This window comes from Lepidochelys kempii, chromosome 9 (genome assembly GCF_965140265.1).
Source record: "Lepidochelys kempii isolate rLepKem1 chromosome 9, rLepKem1.hap2, whole genome shotgun sequence".
Taxonomy (NCBI): Eukaryota; Metazoa; Chordata; order Testudines; family Cheloniidae; genus Lepidochelys; species Lepidochelys kempii.
Genome location: NC_133264.1, coordinates 36450981 through 36467645, shown reverse-complemented (window position 1 = coordinate 36467645; position 16665 = coordinate 36450981). Strand labels below are relative to the sequence as shown.

Sequence of the window (16665 nt, the reverse complement as noted above, 5' to 3'; positions counted from 1 at the left end):
GGAACTAGTAGGAGAAGGGAAAAATATTACTTCCAGAGAAATTGAGGCATGGGAAGGCACCAAGTCTACTCAGAGGTACCATCTTCCCAACTTAACAATTTGTTAGTTCATTAGCCTTTCAGCTCTCATTCAAAGTTTCCTTGAGCCACAATACTAATTTCGATCTAAACCCCACTAGAAACATACCCATATGATTTAAAAAAAAAAGTGAATCTACAAATAGGTTAAATGTTTAATATTTTGAAATTGTTATATAGATGTTAAACAGAACATATCAAGATCAAAAGGAAGTGTTCCAAGCACGCAACAATATATACAGGAAACTTACAAAGATTATAACACCATTTCCAGAATGCATTCCAAAAGAAGAAACATAAGGGAAAAGAAATGCTTTAGACTCCTTCTGGGCTTGAACACAACTATTTTTTTCTCGTGATAACCCCACAACACTGCAAGAGAGAGAGGCCTAAAAGGGACAAAAAAGGCCTACTTTTCCACTTTGTTTGAAGTTGTAATACATTTAGAATTTCGTGGGTAATCTACATTGGTGCACTATGGTAACATTTTTTCTTTTTTCTCTCATATATTTAACATATTTACCATAATTTTTGGCACACAAGAAAGCATTGCCTGGAAAACCCTAGCACTGGAACAACACAGGAAGAAAGCAACGAATTAAGAGTTGTAAGAGAAAGTTTAAAGGGCGTCTGGCCTCACTAATCTTAGTTCCAATTTTCTCCCAAATTCATAAGCATCGAAGTGTCTCCCATCCCTCCCCACCACAAGTAAAAAAAAAAAAAAAAAAAATCAGCCAAAAAGAAGGGGTGGGGGTGGAGGGGAGAAAACTAGCACTTCAATACTCTAGATTGGAAGAGTGAATGTGAAGAGCTGCAATGGACTACTTAAACAAAACCCCTTTTAGGTTCAAACTAATGTGAAACATAAGGCAAGCTGTCAGTTTTGTATTGCACATATCTTAAACTAAGACTACAAATAGTAAAGATTCGCCCTCCATTTCATAGTTGTTGGGGGTCTTTTTTAGAGAGAGCTGAAGCTCACGTATTTAAAGTATATAAACAAACACATGAATTGATAATATATTTAAATTATGCAGATGTTTATTGTTATTAATATTAACCTAATAAATCCATATTTACACACAAGTAGAATAAATCTTAACCATAACAATTTACATCTCTCACCTCTCCTTATTCCACCTTATTTTACCCTAGAAGTATCAAAAAGGCTTCAGGCCTGTAATCAGCAACAACATGAATACCAATTTAAAGAGTCTAATCAATTTCGCAGCACACATTGTCCTAATAAAAAAAATGATTCCATCTTATGGTATCACACAGTCCCCTGGAATTTTTTTCCTTCTTTATTTCTCCTCACCTCATAAATCTTACAAGTCATAACTAACTACCATATACAAAAATCTGCCCTGATCCACTTCCGCTTATTCTCCAGAATGTACATCTTCACACAAACTTCCTCGTGGCTGGATTTTACTACAACTAGACAAGCCATTTACAACGCACACTTTGCTTCTCTACAAAAGAAAAAGGACACTAAACTTTCTAAACTACTACATGCTACAAGGGGCCACAGCAATGGTTCCCTCAACCCACCCAGCAATATTGTTAACCTATCCAACTATACTCTCAGCCCAGCAGAAGCAGCTGTCCTAATTCGGGGCCTCTCCTTCTGCCCCTCCACCCCCACGAACATGATACAGTTCTGTGGTGACCTAGAATCCTATTTTCGATGTCTCCGACTCAAGGAATATTTCCAATATACCTCTGAACAACATACTAATCCACAGAGGCCTCCCTACCAACACTACAAAAAGAAGGATTCTAGGTGGACTCCTCCTGAAGGTCGAAACAGCAGACTGGACTTCTACATAGAGTGCTTCCGCCGACGTGCACGGGCTGAAATTGTGGAAAAGCAGCATCACTTGCCCCATAACCTCAGCCGTGCGGAACACAATGCCACCCACAGCCTCAGAAACAACTCTGACATCATAATCAAAAAGGCTGACAAAGGAGGTGCTGTTGTCATCATGAATAGGTCGGAATATGAACAAGAGGCTGCTCGGCAGCTCTCCAACACCACTTTCTACAAGCCATTACCCTATGATCCCACTGAGAGTTACCAAAAGCAACTCCAGAATTTGCTCAAGAAACTTCCTGAAAAAGCAGAAGAACAAATCCGCACAGACACACCCCTGGAATCCCGACCTGGGATATTCTATCTACTACCCAAGATCCATAATCCTGGGCGCCCCATCATCTCAGGCATTGGCACCCTGACAGCAGGATTGTCTGGCTATGTAGACTCCCTCCTCAGGCCCTATGCTAACAGCACTCCCAGCTACCTTCGAGACACCACTGACTTTCTGAGGAAACTTCAATCCATCGGTGATCTTCCTGATAACACCATCCTGGCCACTATGGATGTAGAAGCCCTCTACACCAACATTCCACACAAAGATGGACTACAAGCCGTCAAGAACACTATCCCCGATAATGTCACGGCTAACCTGGTGGCTGAACTTTGTGACTTTGTCCTTACCCATAACTATTTTACATTTGGGGACAATGTATACCTTCAGATCAGCGGCACTGCTATGGGTACCCGCATGGCCCCACAGTATGCCAACATTTTTATGGCTGATTTAGAACAACGCTTTCTCAGCTCTCGTCCCCTAAAGCCCCTACTCTACTTGCGTTACATTGATGACATCTTCATCATCTGGACCCATGGAAAAGAAGCCCTTGAGGAATTCCACCATGATTTCAACAATTTCCATCCCAACATCAACCTCAGCCTGGTCCAGTTCACACAAGAGATCCACTTCCTGGACACTACAGTGCTAATAAACAATGGTCACATAAACACCACCCTATACCGGAAACCTACTGACCGCTATTCCTATCTACATGCTTCCAGCTTTCACCCTGACCACACCACACGATCCATCCTCTACAGCCAAGCTCTGTGATACAACCGCATTTGCTCCAACCCCTCAGACAGAGACAAACACCTACAAGATCTCCATCAAGCTTTCTTACAACTACAATACTCACCTGCGGAAGTGAAGAAACAGATTGATAGAGCCAGAAGAGTTCCCAAAAGTCACCTGCTACAGGACAGGCCTAACAAAGAAAATAACAGAACGCCACTAGCCGTCACCTTCAGCCCCCAACTAAAACCCCTCCAACGCATTATTAAGGATCTACAACCTATCCTGAAGGATGACCCAACACTCTCACAAATCTTGGGAGACAGGCCAGTCCTTGCTTACAGACAGCCCCCCAACCTGAAGCAAATACTCACCAACAACCACATACCACACAACAGAACCACTAACCCAGGAACCTATCCTTGCAACAAAGCCCGTTGCCAACTGTGCCCACATATCTATTCAGGGGACACCATCACAGGGCCTAATAACATCAGCCACACTGTCAGAGGCTCGTTCACCTGCACATCCACCAATGTGATATATGCCATCATGTGCCAGCAATGCCCCTCTGCCATGTACATTGGTCAAACTGGACAGTCTCTACGTAAAAGAATAAATGGACACAAATCAGATGTCAAGAATTATAACATTCATATTCCAGTCGGAGAACACTTCAATCTCTCTGGTCACGCAATCACAGACATGAAGGTCGCCATCTTACAAAAAAAACTTCAAATCCAGACTCCAGCAAGAAACTGCTGAATTGGAATTCATTTGCAAATTGGATACTTTTAATTTAGGCTTAAACAGAGACTGGGAGTGGCTAAGTCATTATGCAAGGTAGCCTATTTCCCCTTGTTTTTTCTACCCCCCCCCCCCCCTTAGACGTTCTGGTTAAACTTGGATTTAAACTTGGAGAGTGGTCAGTTTGGATGAGCTATTGCCAGCAGGAGAGTGAGTTGTGTGTGTATGGGGGTGAGGGGGTGAGAAAGCCTGGATTTGTGCTGGAAATGGCCCACCTTGATTACCATGCACATTGTAGGGAGAGTGGTCACTTTGGATAAGCTATTACCAGCAGGAGAGTGAGTTTGTGTGTGTGGTTTTTGGGGGGGGGCGAGGGAACCTGGATTTGTGCAGGAAATGGCCCATCTTGAATATCATACACATTGTGAAGAGAGTGGTCACTTTGGATGGGCTATTACCAGCAGGAGAGTGAGTTTGTGTGTGGGGGGGGTGGGGTGAGAAAACCTGGATTTGTGCTGGAAATGGCCCAACTTGATGATCACTTTAGATAAGCTATTACCAGCAGGACAGTGGGGTGGGAGGAGGTATTGTTTCATGGTATCAGAGGCTCGTTCACCTGCACATCCACCAATGTGATCTATGCCATCATGTGCCAGCAATGCCCCTCTGCCATGTACATTGGTCAAACTGGACAGTCTCTACGTAAAAGAATAAATGGACACAAATCAGATGTCAAGAATTATAACATTCATAAACCAGTCGGAGAACACTTCAATCTCTCTGGTCACGCAATCACAGACATGAAGGTCGCTATCTTAAAACAAAAAAACTTCAAATCCAGACTCCAGCGAGAAACTGCTGAATTGGAATTCATTTGCAAATTGGATACTATTAATTTAGGCTTAAATAGAGACTGGGAGTGGCTAAGTCATTATGCAAGGTAGCCTGTTTCCTCTTGCTTTTTCCTACCCCCCCCCCCCCAGATGTTCTGGTTTAACTTGGATTTAAACCTGGAGAATGGTCAGTTTAGATGAGCTATTACCAGCAGGAGAGTGAGTTTGTGTGTGTATGGGGGTGGGGGGGATGTGGGAAAACCTTGATCTATGCAGGAAATAGCCCGACTTGATTATGTAAAGAGTTGTCACTTTGGATGGGCTAGCACCAGCAGGAGAGTGAATTTGTGTGGGGGGGTGGAGGGTGAGAAAACCTGGATTTGTGCTGGAAATGGCCCACCTGTTGATCACTTTAGATAAGCTATTACCAGCAGGACAGTGGGGTGGGAGGAGGTATTGTTTCATGATTTCTGTGTGTATATAAAGTCTGCTGCAGTTTCCACGGTAAACATCTGATGAAGTGAGCTGTAGCTCACGAAAGCTCATGCTCAAATAAATTGGTTAGTCTCTAAGGTGCCACAAGTACTCCTTTTCTTTTTGCGAATACAGACTAACACGGCTGTTCCTCTGAAACCTGTGTGTATATAATGTCTTCTGCAGTTTCCACAGTATGCATCCAATGAAGTGAGCTGTAGCTCACGAAAGCTCATGCTCAAATAAATTGGTTAGTCTCTAAGGTGCCACAAGTACTCCTTTTCTTTTTGCGAATACAGACTAACACGGCTGTTACTCTGAAACCTGTCATCTTCATATCATTACCTGAATATTTATTTTGATTAAACTCCAAAAAGAGTAATTATAAATTATAAAATCTACTTCATCCTCACATAAAGCATTGCAACAGAAAAAAATGACAGCTTTCCCATACCTTGTTTCTCCACATTCCACTAATTCTGGGAGGATCAGTCCTTTTCCAAAAAGAAGCTAACACACTTCACTTACAGCAGTCGTTGAGTCAATATCCCATAACCATGAGAGCAATCCCCAAATCAATAACCTTCTTTGGTCTGTAACCTAAAACAGACCATAGAAACCATAAAACCATAAAAACATTATGGGTTAGGTGGATTGGCTAACTTCAGTTATTTTGAAAATTCTATTTGTTATTTTCCTCCAAAAATCTATTATCTTAGAGCATCCCTGCCACATGTACAGAAGGTCTCTATTTCTCCAAATTCTCTTCAGCATTTATGACTCCTTTTTAACTTAAATATAGTGAGGTACTATTGATATAGTTTTGCAATAGTTGTCCTTAATAGTTATATATAGAGCTTAGGTTTTGGTCCTCCTCCGGACATTTTCAAATTGCTGCAAAAATGACATCTATTTGTAGATCCTTTTCACGTTTTTTCCAAAAACAGAGATCAGGAAGACAAGACTGTCACTAACAATCTGCTAACACATGGAAGTGAGGCCCAAACAACAGTTTTAAGGAGCTCTTTATTTTCTGTATCCTGAAAACTCAAAAAAGTAAAGGTAGTCCTAACACTACTACCTGTAGCTTAATTTAAAAATGTATGTCTCACAATCAAAATAGAACTTTAAACTACTAAAAACCACCTGCTTTCTTTTGAGGGAGCATAGATGGAGAAGTCCACTAATTAGAAAACTGCAAAAATTTTATTTTACATTTAAATCAGGAACCTGCACTCACACTCCTATAGAACATTATTACAAATGTTCCAGGCTGCATCATATGAAGGAAGCAATTAACAAATGAAACACAACACAAAAGTGAAATAGTATTTTTTCAGAGACCCCAATAATTTATGCAACCTTCATCTAAAAGGTCTTACAATAAAAAGCATCTTCCATCCTGCGTAAGTTGTAAAGCAATTCTCATTTAACTCATTCACCCACCATTGATGCAGATACACATAAGACAAAAGGGGGTCAATGCTTAACAGCAGTTAAACTACACAACAGTTTAGCAGAAAACAAATACCAACAAATCCACTGAAAAAAGCAGAAAAAATTTAATCACCTAAATTAGAATTTGGCCTGACTACTACTGTTGTCTCCTTCTCTTGCAAAGACTGCCAAAGAATTTTTATCAATCACAAATGGCCAAGATCTTTTGTTTTTCCATCTCATTTAAAGGATGGTAGTAACCTCCAGCAGCAAGGTGCTTACCAACACCATGCTGAGGTATTTAATTCAGTACCAACTTAGCTGGAATCAGGGGTACCCAATACCTGTCAAGATCAGGCCTGCAGAGAGAAGTGCTGCTAAATAACTAACACCAAGAAGACTTGGGAATCGCCTTGAAACTCTTCCATATAAGGGCTGAATAGACTTGTCCCTGCCTATCTTGAAAGATCTGATGACACGACAGCTAGACATAGTATGGTCATAGAATTAGGAAAAAAAACACACAAAAAACCATACAAATTTCTTGTAAAACTTCTCCTAAAATTAGTATTAGCACACCTTTATCAACTCAAATACCTAAAACATGGTGAAAATGAACAGATGGCTAGTTTTCCAGAGTCCAACCTCTTCAACTCATGCCACCATTTAATCTGAAATATTAATTAAATCCAGTGATGCTCTTTCAATGTTCATGATTAGGTAAAATTTAAGAGCATTTTCACATTAAAGAATGTATACCACTGTTAAATGGGAATTTTCCAAAACAATGCCCATTTCCTTTCAACAAGGTAAATAATTGTTGCAGCTTTGTCTTTTTTATTTCAAAGCCCTAAATGTGTTTCAGTGAAACTTAACTGATGAATATCCAACTTATTACTACATATTTTATTACGGGCCAAAAGCTCATTTGCTTTTATAAAAATATGGCTTGTGCATGTGAAATACAGCATACACTCACAAACAGATGGATGTGATATGTTTATTTAACTATATGGTCTGAAGTGAATAGTATCAGTCATTATGTTTATATTAATTCATTTATTTGGAGCTGAACAAATGTGTGACAAACCATTTTCCCTTTCGCCCCACACCCCATCCCAAAACGCACACCACAGAGAACACGTACTATGAGTCTAAGGCCATGACTACACTACCCGCCGGATAGTGATCGATCTATTGGGGATCGATTTATCGCATCTACTGCAGACACGATAAATCGATCCCCGATCGCTCTGCTGTCGACTCTGGAACTCCACCACGGCGAGAGGCGGAGTCGACGGGGGAGCAGCGGCCATTGATCCCGCGCCGCGAGGACGCCAAGTAAGTGATTCTAAGTCGATCCAAGACACGTCAACTTCAGCTATGCTATACTCATAGCTGAAGTTGCGTATCTTAGATCGATCTTCCCCTCCCCTCCCCAAGCTACAGCTTATGTCGACATAATTTATGTCGCTCTGGGATATGAATAAACCACCCCTCTGAGCTACGTAAATTACACCAACATAAGTGCGAGCGTGGACAGCACTATGGCAGCGGGAGAGCTTCTCCCGCTAATATAGCTACTGCTGCTCGTGGGGGTGGTTTTATTATGCCGATGGGAGATGAGCTGCAGCGGTGCATGTGTAGAATGCCCTAAATGTAACAGCTTCTGCCACCTGAATACTCACAGTTTTAGTCTACATCAACAAATTATCCAGGTTCTTTCTGAAATCTCAGCTCAGACTCATTCATGTGAATCTACAGATGTTAAAGCAACTTCTTTAATGCTTGGACGGATCCATGCATTATGGATATCTAATGTAAATTTTAATTTCACTTCAAGGTACAGCATGTCCCCCCTATCCTGTCCCTCCTCCCCCCCCAGGTCAAAACAAGACATAAAAGAAGCTAATGTTCCCAGAAGCAGAGTTTTCTTTCAGCCATGCAAAAGCCACAGGTACCAGCCACTCTGATTTGGAGAATGTAGGAGTGTCAATGAGACTCTCAGCCTTCTTTATTTTTTAAATACAAAAATTAAGCCACTATCTCTTTGCTCTGAATCAATAGTTTGGAAAACTTAAAACTAATGTAAGCTGATCACTGGGGTTGAAAAGAACAAGCATCCAAGCGACACTTATGCAAAAGAAGGCTGGGAAAAGTGGAGCATAACTATCCTATCCATTCCATATTAAATGCATCAGTTTACAGTTTGGGGTATATTTAAACAGACTCTCATTTTACATAACACACATGTATGGGATCTCTCTAACGCTCTCTAAAACTCTTTAAGTAGCCCTGTATCTATTGTTGCAACAACAGCGGACAGGAACAGTTGGTTATGTTCCGGGGGCTGGCAGAAAAATATTTTGTAGGATTATCCAAAAATACGAAAGAGAGCTCTACAGGAAATTAAGATGGTCAAAAGCATTAACAAAGTATGATGCATAAACAAATCAATAACTCACTTCAAGTCAGACTGATCTAACCAACCAATTTCTTGTAGACAACAGTTAATTTCTTGTGATAAAAGTAATAAGAATCCTTGGTGAGAGTCCATCTAATAGCTCTTAAAGTAATGTTATTTGTGTAATTTTATAAAACACTTCCTGTTAGCCCAATTCTCACGTAGTATGTATTTTCACAAGAAACGTGTAGAATTGGATATATTAAGGCTATTTTGTCTTTTCACTATACTCTGACACTTCAGTATGCACTCATGGCCTTTATGTTCACTGGTCAAAAGTCATAACAAAACAGTTCAAATGCAGCTGCAGTAAAGTCAGGCCTGCATTGACTCACCTCTAACAAAGTTTTAAAGACAGAACTAACATGCTTTTGCTCCATCCACACAGGTCAACTAAATCATGTTAAAAATTATATTTGTTATAATGTTGTTTGAGAGCTTTTTAAGTAGTCCTTTAACCAGCAACAACAGGCCCATTGTGACTTGAGTAGAGAAAAGCAACATAAGAATGCTAGAGTACTTTAACAAGAGGATAAAAGAGAGCAAAAAATATAACTCCTTCCCCATATTTTGGGAACATGACTAGAACTTCAATGTGTGTTTTGTGCGGCAGACTTAGTACTCTGCAAGGCACTGTTTTAGTCCCTCAAATGTGAACAATGTTTACAAAATATAGCTAATGTACAGACATTCTTTATTATCAATATACAACATAATATGAATTAATCACTTGCCACATTTAACATGTCAAATCAAATTGACTTGAGCATCCATTGCACACTAAGTTTTTCTGGCTTCTGTGTAACAGATAGCCAACCAATTAAAGAGAGATTTGTTGAAAAAACTTGCAGAGTTTCAACCCTATGCCAAGTTTCATCTCCAAATTTTTATAGCTGAATTATTGATGCTGACAGAGGTGTGTGTATGAGTACATATTTTAAGTGTTAAGACTATCCTGTTATATTTTTGAAAATTGCATTATTGTACAGGCTCTGAACTCCTGAAAGTTCATACACAAGATTATTTTATTGCACAGCCTTAAAGTAACCATTGTATGCTTAATGCAAACACACACAACTTTAGTAACAAGATAATAAAAAGTTATTTCCATTACTCTTTCTAGATTTAATTTCAAAAGGTAAAATTTAAAAAAAAAAACCTATACCATCTGTTTTTTGTGTTTGTTTTATGGCCTAATCCCACAATCTAGCCACACTCAAAATACCCATATGCTTTAATGTGCATTTAATAAGACAATGTTGCATAAACACCTGTTTTAATATGTTAGAGTTAAACTGGTCACACAAATTTATTTGTTTCTACTGTGAATAGGAAGGGCGGTTTACTGCTCAGGGAATTCTAGTCATTGACTGCTTCTGACTACTGAACAGCCCACTTCAGTCTCTAGATTCCTAAGTACTCAAAGCCTCTGTCTATCCTGCAATTAGACACCCCCGGCTGGCCTGTGCCAGCTGACTCAGGATCTCGGGGTTTAGGGACTTTTTAACTGGGGTGTAGAAATTTGGTCTTGGGCTGGAGAGCTAGGATCCTGTGAGGTGGGAGGGTCCCAGAGCTCAGACTGCAGCCTGAGCCTATCTACACCACAATTAAACAGCCCTTTAGCCAAGCCTTGGGAGCTGTCAGCTGGCACAGGTCAGTCATGAGTGTCTAACTGCAGTGCAAACATAGGGACTGTTTAACTGTGGTGTAATGTTCAGGTTGCAGCCTGGGCTCTGGGACCCTCCTGCTTCACAGGGTCCTAAAGCCCAGGCTCCGGCCAAGCCCAAAAGTCTACACCACAATTAAACAGCCCCTTAGCCCAAGTCCCATGAGCACTAGTGAGCTGGCATATGCTGGTTGCAAGTTTTTAATTGCAAAAACATGCCCTCTGCCACTGCCCTTGAGGGAAGGAAGAGCAGAGTCAGTGAGATTCTGTATACCAGCAGCAGGTTAATACTGAATGACATTTCTATGGAGGAGCATTTGCCACCTTAATTTACACTCCTTAATTACCAGAAAACTAAAAAAACTGGGAAGAAAATAATTTTGCAATAAAATAACGATTCTTAGATAGAGCATTTGTGACTGAGCAACAGTTTTTAACACTGAGTTTACACTTATGCTATTTTTAATTCATACATGAAGAAACAGCAAAAGCATAAAAATTTGAAAAGAAAATTATTGTACACCTTTCCATTATTATTCACCCATGTTTATTATAGGAAAGAAATGCTTAAAATGTTATAGGTAAGTACAGAATATGAAGGGCCATGGCCATCATTAGGGAGTAACCATGACGTTGCTAGATTTCAGGAACCTTACTTGTCCAACAAGGTTACCTTTTCCAGATAATGAAATAGTAAATATTTATTCCCAAATGAAAAACTGAAACAAAATAAAGGAAATGGAGATGTAAGACTGCTGAAGATATATGACAAACTACCAGAGAGCAGAGAAATGGCGTAACACTGGCAACATTAACAATTCAAAACTAAAAACGATGCATCGGAATTGGAGGTGAAAAGAAAGAACAGTAACCAGATATGAATGTAAATACTAAACACAGGTCCCAGTCTTGCAAACACATGTAACTTAATTTACATGATGAGTCCACTGAAGTCAACTGAGCAAATTACACAAGTCCCTACATCTTTACAGAACTGGGGTTATAGTTTTTGGAGTGTGAGATAACTTTTCTCTCTTATAATTACTCACATGATAGTAAACTCTTAAAAGCTGTCATTCACTTCCATGTTCTTTTTTCAGTTAGAAATCCTTTGTGAACTTTTGACTGGGTTTGGTTGCAAAAAAGGAAATGTATTTTAAATAGCAAAACTTGAAAAATACTACCCACAGATATCAGCTTCTACTTTGGAGTTTGGAGGCCTTGATGTCAATATATACTTAAATAATGTGTTAATTTTTAAGGAAGATAATTAGGTAACTTTTGTGAAATAACTGTAATCCGTTCTTTAAACAACTCAAAAGGAAAAATTAAAACAACGCTAACAAGAAGCAGTTTGATGGGTAAAAAAATATCAAGCATTCTCAGCATTTATGAGAGCAGGGCTCCGGGTGAACATTTTTCACTCACGAACAGCATTTCATGTGCTCGGTTATAAGAACTGTCAAAAAATAAAGTGCAAAATAATGTTTATTCTAATCACTGAATTTGCCCTAGTTAGTATACCCTCATCTACATACATAAAGAGATTCTATGCATGGATCCTATTAGCCAAATTTAAAACTTTTATTGTACAAGAGTAGTTTGCTGTAAAATAGATGCACAATTTTTGTCATTAAGAATTTTTGTCATTCTTAATTTTTATGATCATCCCTCTATGATATACAAGTTGTCTAAGGCTGTTTCAGGCAATCTATTATTTTTCTATTACTCCAAAAGTTCTAATAATATGAGGTTTATGTGTTGAATAAGAGTGTATTAAAAATAAATAATTTCTTTGGAGATCACTAGCCAGAGATCACTTAAAACATTCCAGTCTTTTAATACACAGTACACAGTGCTGCTTTCTTTGACATTCACTGTTCAACATAAAGAATTATTGCTGATTAGAAGTAGAGTTTAAGGGGGAAGCTGTCCAGTTGAATCAGAGTCCTAAAGATAACTTCCAGCAATTTAAAGAAGTCCTAAAATCCTCAACTTCATTGGCAAGAATTTTGGCTTAGCAAATCCTCTGCCATATTTCATACTGGTAAACTGATGTGAACAGGTATGTCCAGTTTATATGTGAAGGCAACACATTTAAATTGTTTGCCACTGGCTACCTGCATCAGGTGTAACATCAAAAAGTTACGATAAACACTAAAAGCCAGTGACTCAACAGAGCGTCTCCTTTTTAACGTGTGTGTGTGTGCACACATACACACACACTTGCAGGAAATCACGAAGGACGACTGAAGTTTTCATATTTCTTGTAATGCTAGAAACCATTAACAGCAGTCTTTGTATTCATTTGCTCTAACCTTCAACTGAAAAAACTGTTTAAGCACCAGCACAGATTTATGGCAGTACAAGGTAATAACTAGGCCCATTCACTGAGTAACTAATGTGGCTGGCAATCTCACAGCTGGATATATGAAACAATCCTATGAAAGTTACACAGAGGCTATGTTGCTACCAACTCTTCATGTCACCTGACATTTTACCATCTGACCTAAAATCCCTGCAACATGAAGTTGCAGGAAAACTAGCTCAGAGATGGATTTATAAGACTCCTTATTTTTTTTTTTAATGTGCATCTATAACTTCTGATTCCTTGTCTGAGAGTCTTTCATTGGAAACTGCATTAAATATATTTTCATAACATATTTGCATAGGTTATGAAAAGGGAAGAACCGCCACAGGTGCCGGTTCCTCTGAATGCTTCTTGCTGGGATGGGATGGGTCCCCCTCAACTGTCTGTAATACCCACTCTTCCAATCCCAATCCCCTGTAAATGCCTGTGCTGCTCTCCCCCAATTCCCAATCCCAGTTTCTGTAAAGTGCGTCCCCCCCAAGCTCCAGTGAGTGCCTGTGCCACCGCCAGCCCACTGAGCACCAGTACCACCAGCCACAACTCCAGTCAATGCCCATGCAGCCACCCCCGTCCTGGTGCTGTCCCCAGTAAGTGCCCATACCACCCTCCTTCCACCAGTCCAAGTCCCAGCCCCCAGTGCCTGTGCTGGCCCTCCACACCCCTCAGTAAGTGCTCATGCCGCCTCCCCTTTCCCCCCCAGTAAATGCCCATGTTGCCACCTCACCCCTCAGTCCCGGTCCCAGTCCTCAGTGGGCGGGACTGAGCCACCCACCAGTGCCGGGCGCAGTACCAATGCCGCCACTGCCCCCCAGTGCCGGTCCCGGACCCGAGTAAGTGCCAGGGCCGCCGCCCCCCCAGTCCCGGTCCTTCCTCCCCCGCCTGGCCGCGGTGACAGGTTTCATTGTGCTGATAACAGATGGGGGCACAGAGCGTGTCATCCTCCTCCTCCTCCCCCCGGCTCCCCAGCCCCCCAACTCCTTTCCCCTGCCCTCCCCCCGGTCCCCGGAGTTTCTCCCCCTCGCCCCCAGCCCGCCCCCCGCGGGGAGCAGGGTGACACACCGGGCGGCTGCGGGGCCTGCGGCCGGGCGGAGGCCGGGGCCTGGCGCGGAACCGGTAGCCGGGTACTCACGGGGAAAGCTCGGATCCGCATCTTGGTGTCCTTCCGGCTGCCCGTCCCCTTGCTCAGGTTCGACATCTTCGGACCCGGCTCGAGCGGAGCCTCCTGCGGGGTGAGGGGGGGCTGCGGGGAGACCCCGGGCAGGAGCCCCTGGCGACCTTCACTCCGGGCGGCGGCCCCCGGGGGCTGCGGGGCGGGGAGGAGGGAGGCGGCTACGGGGGGTTGTGGGCGGCGGCGGCGCAGGCCCCTGTCTTCAGAGGCGGCGGCGGCGGCGTTTCCTTCACCCTCGTCCGCCGCGATGGCGGACAAACATCGCTCAGTGCGCAGGGCCAAGCGCCCCCCCACCCCTGAGACAGATCCGGCCGCGGCGGCAGGAGGGGCGCGGGGAGGAGCAGGGCGGGCGACGGGGTGGGGGCTCCGATGTCTAGATCTCGCGAGACTTCGCTCCGAGCTGTCACTGGCTGCAAAGGGGCGGGTGGGAGAGGGAAGGGCAGGAAGAGAAAGCACACTGGGGCAAAGGTGGCCGCTGATTGGCTGAGTGAGGCGCGGCGGGGGGGGCAAATGCAGAGAGGGTCCCGTGGCTGGCCTGGAAGAGGGGGGAGCGGTGGTGGGATTCGGGGGAAGGGGTTCCTTAGCAACCCCAGCTGCTGTAAAGAGCCTGTCAGGAGTCTCTCCGGGCCCGTAGACACCACAGACTGAGGTTCTCCACCTGCAGGTTTGCGGCGCAGAGGGTCTTCGATGAAACTCACTGCTCACCCCTCTCTGCGACAAACAGGTGTGCAGAATCCCCCTGTGCAGCTCTTCTAATTTCTGCTCCCATCTATAGTAGAAATAAAGCAGCTTTGCTAAATGTAAGGTCTCGTGCTCACACAAGAGACCACTGGAATTGCTCTTAAGTACCAGTGGTGTCAATCAGAGGGGAGATAGGGTGGGTGAAGAATAGCAAGATTGACCTATGAACTGCTAGTAGCCCTAATGCCCATCTTGGTCAATGCCAGCTATGTTATGTATACATCTTCAAATATTCCTACAATAAAGAAAGTAGTAACTAGTTTTTTGGGAAATAACCTTCAGTAATAGGGGTTCAGGTTCATGTGCCATGACTACTTCTACCTTCTATCCACCCACAGCCTCCTTCACGCTAGTATGCAAGCTTGTAGTATAAGGGCCAGGAATGCCTGCTCTAGTAGGTAGAGAACAGCTCTGCATGGGGACTGACTAGTATGCGTTTATCAGAGTAGAAGCCGCGTTAGTCTGTATTTGCAAAAAGAAAAGGAGGACTTGTGGCACCTTAGAGACTAACAAATTTATTTGAGCATAAGCTTTCGTGAGCTACAGCTCACTTCATCGGATGCGTGCAGTGGAAAATACAGTGGGGAGATTTATATACACAGAGAACATGAAAGGTGAACATGAAAGGTGGGGGAGTAGCACTGTATGTAAGGGAGCAGTATGACTGCTCAGAGCTCCGGTATGAAACTGCAGAAAAACCTGAGTGTCTCTGGATTAAGTTTAGAAGTGTGAGCAACAAGAGTGATGTAGTGGTGGGAGTCTGCTATAGACCACCGGACCAGGGGGATGAGGTGGATGAGGCTTTCTTCCGGCAACTTGCAGAAGCTACTAGATCGCACGCCCTGGTTCTCATGAGTGACTTTAATTTTCCTGATATCTGCTGGGAGAGCAATACAGCGGTGCATAGACAATCCAGGAAGTTTTTGGAAAGCGTAGGGGACAATTTCCTGGTGCAAATGCTAGAGGAGCCAACTAGAGGGGGAGCTTTTCTTGACCTGCTGCTCACAAATCGGGAAAAATTAGTGGGGTAAGCAAAAGTGGATGGGAATTTGGGAGGCAGTGACCATGAGTTGGTTGAGTTCAGGATCCTGACACAGGGAAGAAAGGTAAGCAGCAGGATACGGATCCTGGACTTCAGGAAAGCAGACTTCGACTCCCTCAGTGAACGGATAGGTAGGATCCCCTGGGGGACTAACATGAAGGGGAAAGGAGTCCAGGAGAGCTGGCTGTATTTCAAGGAATCCCTGTTGAGGTTACAGGGACAAACCATCCCGATGTGTCGAAAGAATAGTAAATATGGCAGGCAACCAGCTTGGCTTAACGGTGAAATCCTAGCGGATCTTAAACATAAAAAAGAAGCTTACAAGAAGTGGAAGGTTGAACATATGACCAGGGAAGAGTATAAAAATATTGCTTGGGCATGTAGGAATGAAATCAGGAGGGCCAAATCGCACCTGGAGCTGCAGCTAGTAAGAGATGTCAAGAGTAACAAGAAGGGTTTCTTCAGGTATGTTGGCAATAAGAAGAAAGCCAAGGAAAGTGTGGGCCCCTTAATGAATGAGGGAGGCAACCTAGTGACAGAGGATGTGGAAAAAGCTAAGGTACTCAATGCTTTTTTTGCCTCTGTCTTCACTAACAAGGTCAGCTCCCAGACTGCTGCGCTGGGCATCACAGCATGGGGAGTAGATGGCCAGCCCTCTGTGGAGAAAGAGGTGGTTAGGGACTATTTAGAAAAGCTGGACGTGCACAAGTCCATGGGGACGGACGAGTTGCATCCGAGAGTGCTGAAGGAATTG

General features: G+C 42.8%; 1 protein-coding gene across 2 annotated transcripts in view; it reads right to left on the bottom strand.

Annotated features, from left to right (window-relative positions):
* CUL3 (cullin 3) overlaps window positions 1–14472 on the bottom strand; it is a 103235-nt gene extending 88763 nt beyond the window's left edge. Inside the window, exon 1 of one of the 2 annotated variants that reach the window (XM_073359926.1) lies at window positions 14090–14472. In XM_073359926.1, coding sequence (XP_073216027.1) covers window positions 14090–14155 — 66 coding nt within the window. In that variant the 5' untranslated portion in view covers window positions 14156–14472. The remainder of the gene's footprint in view (window positions 1–14089) is intronic. The other variant, XM_073359927.1, reaches the window with a different exon arrangement.
* Between the last annotated feature and the right edge of the window lie 2193 nt (window positions 14473–16665).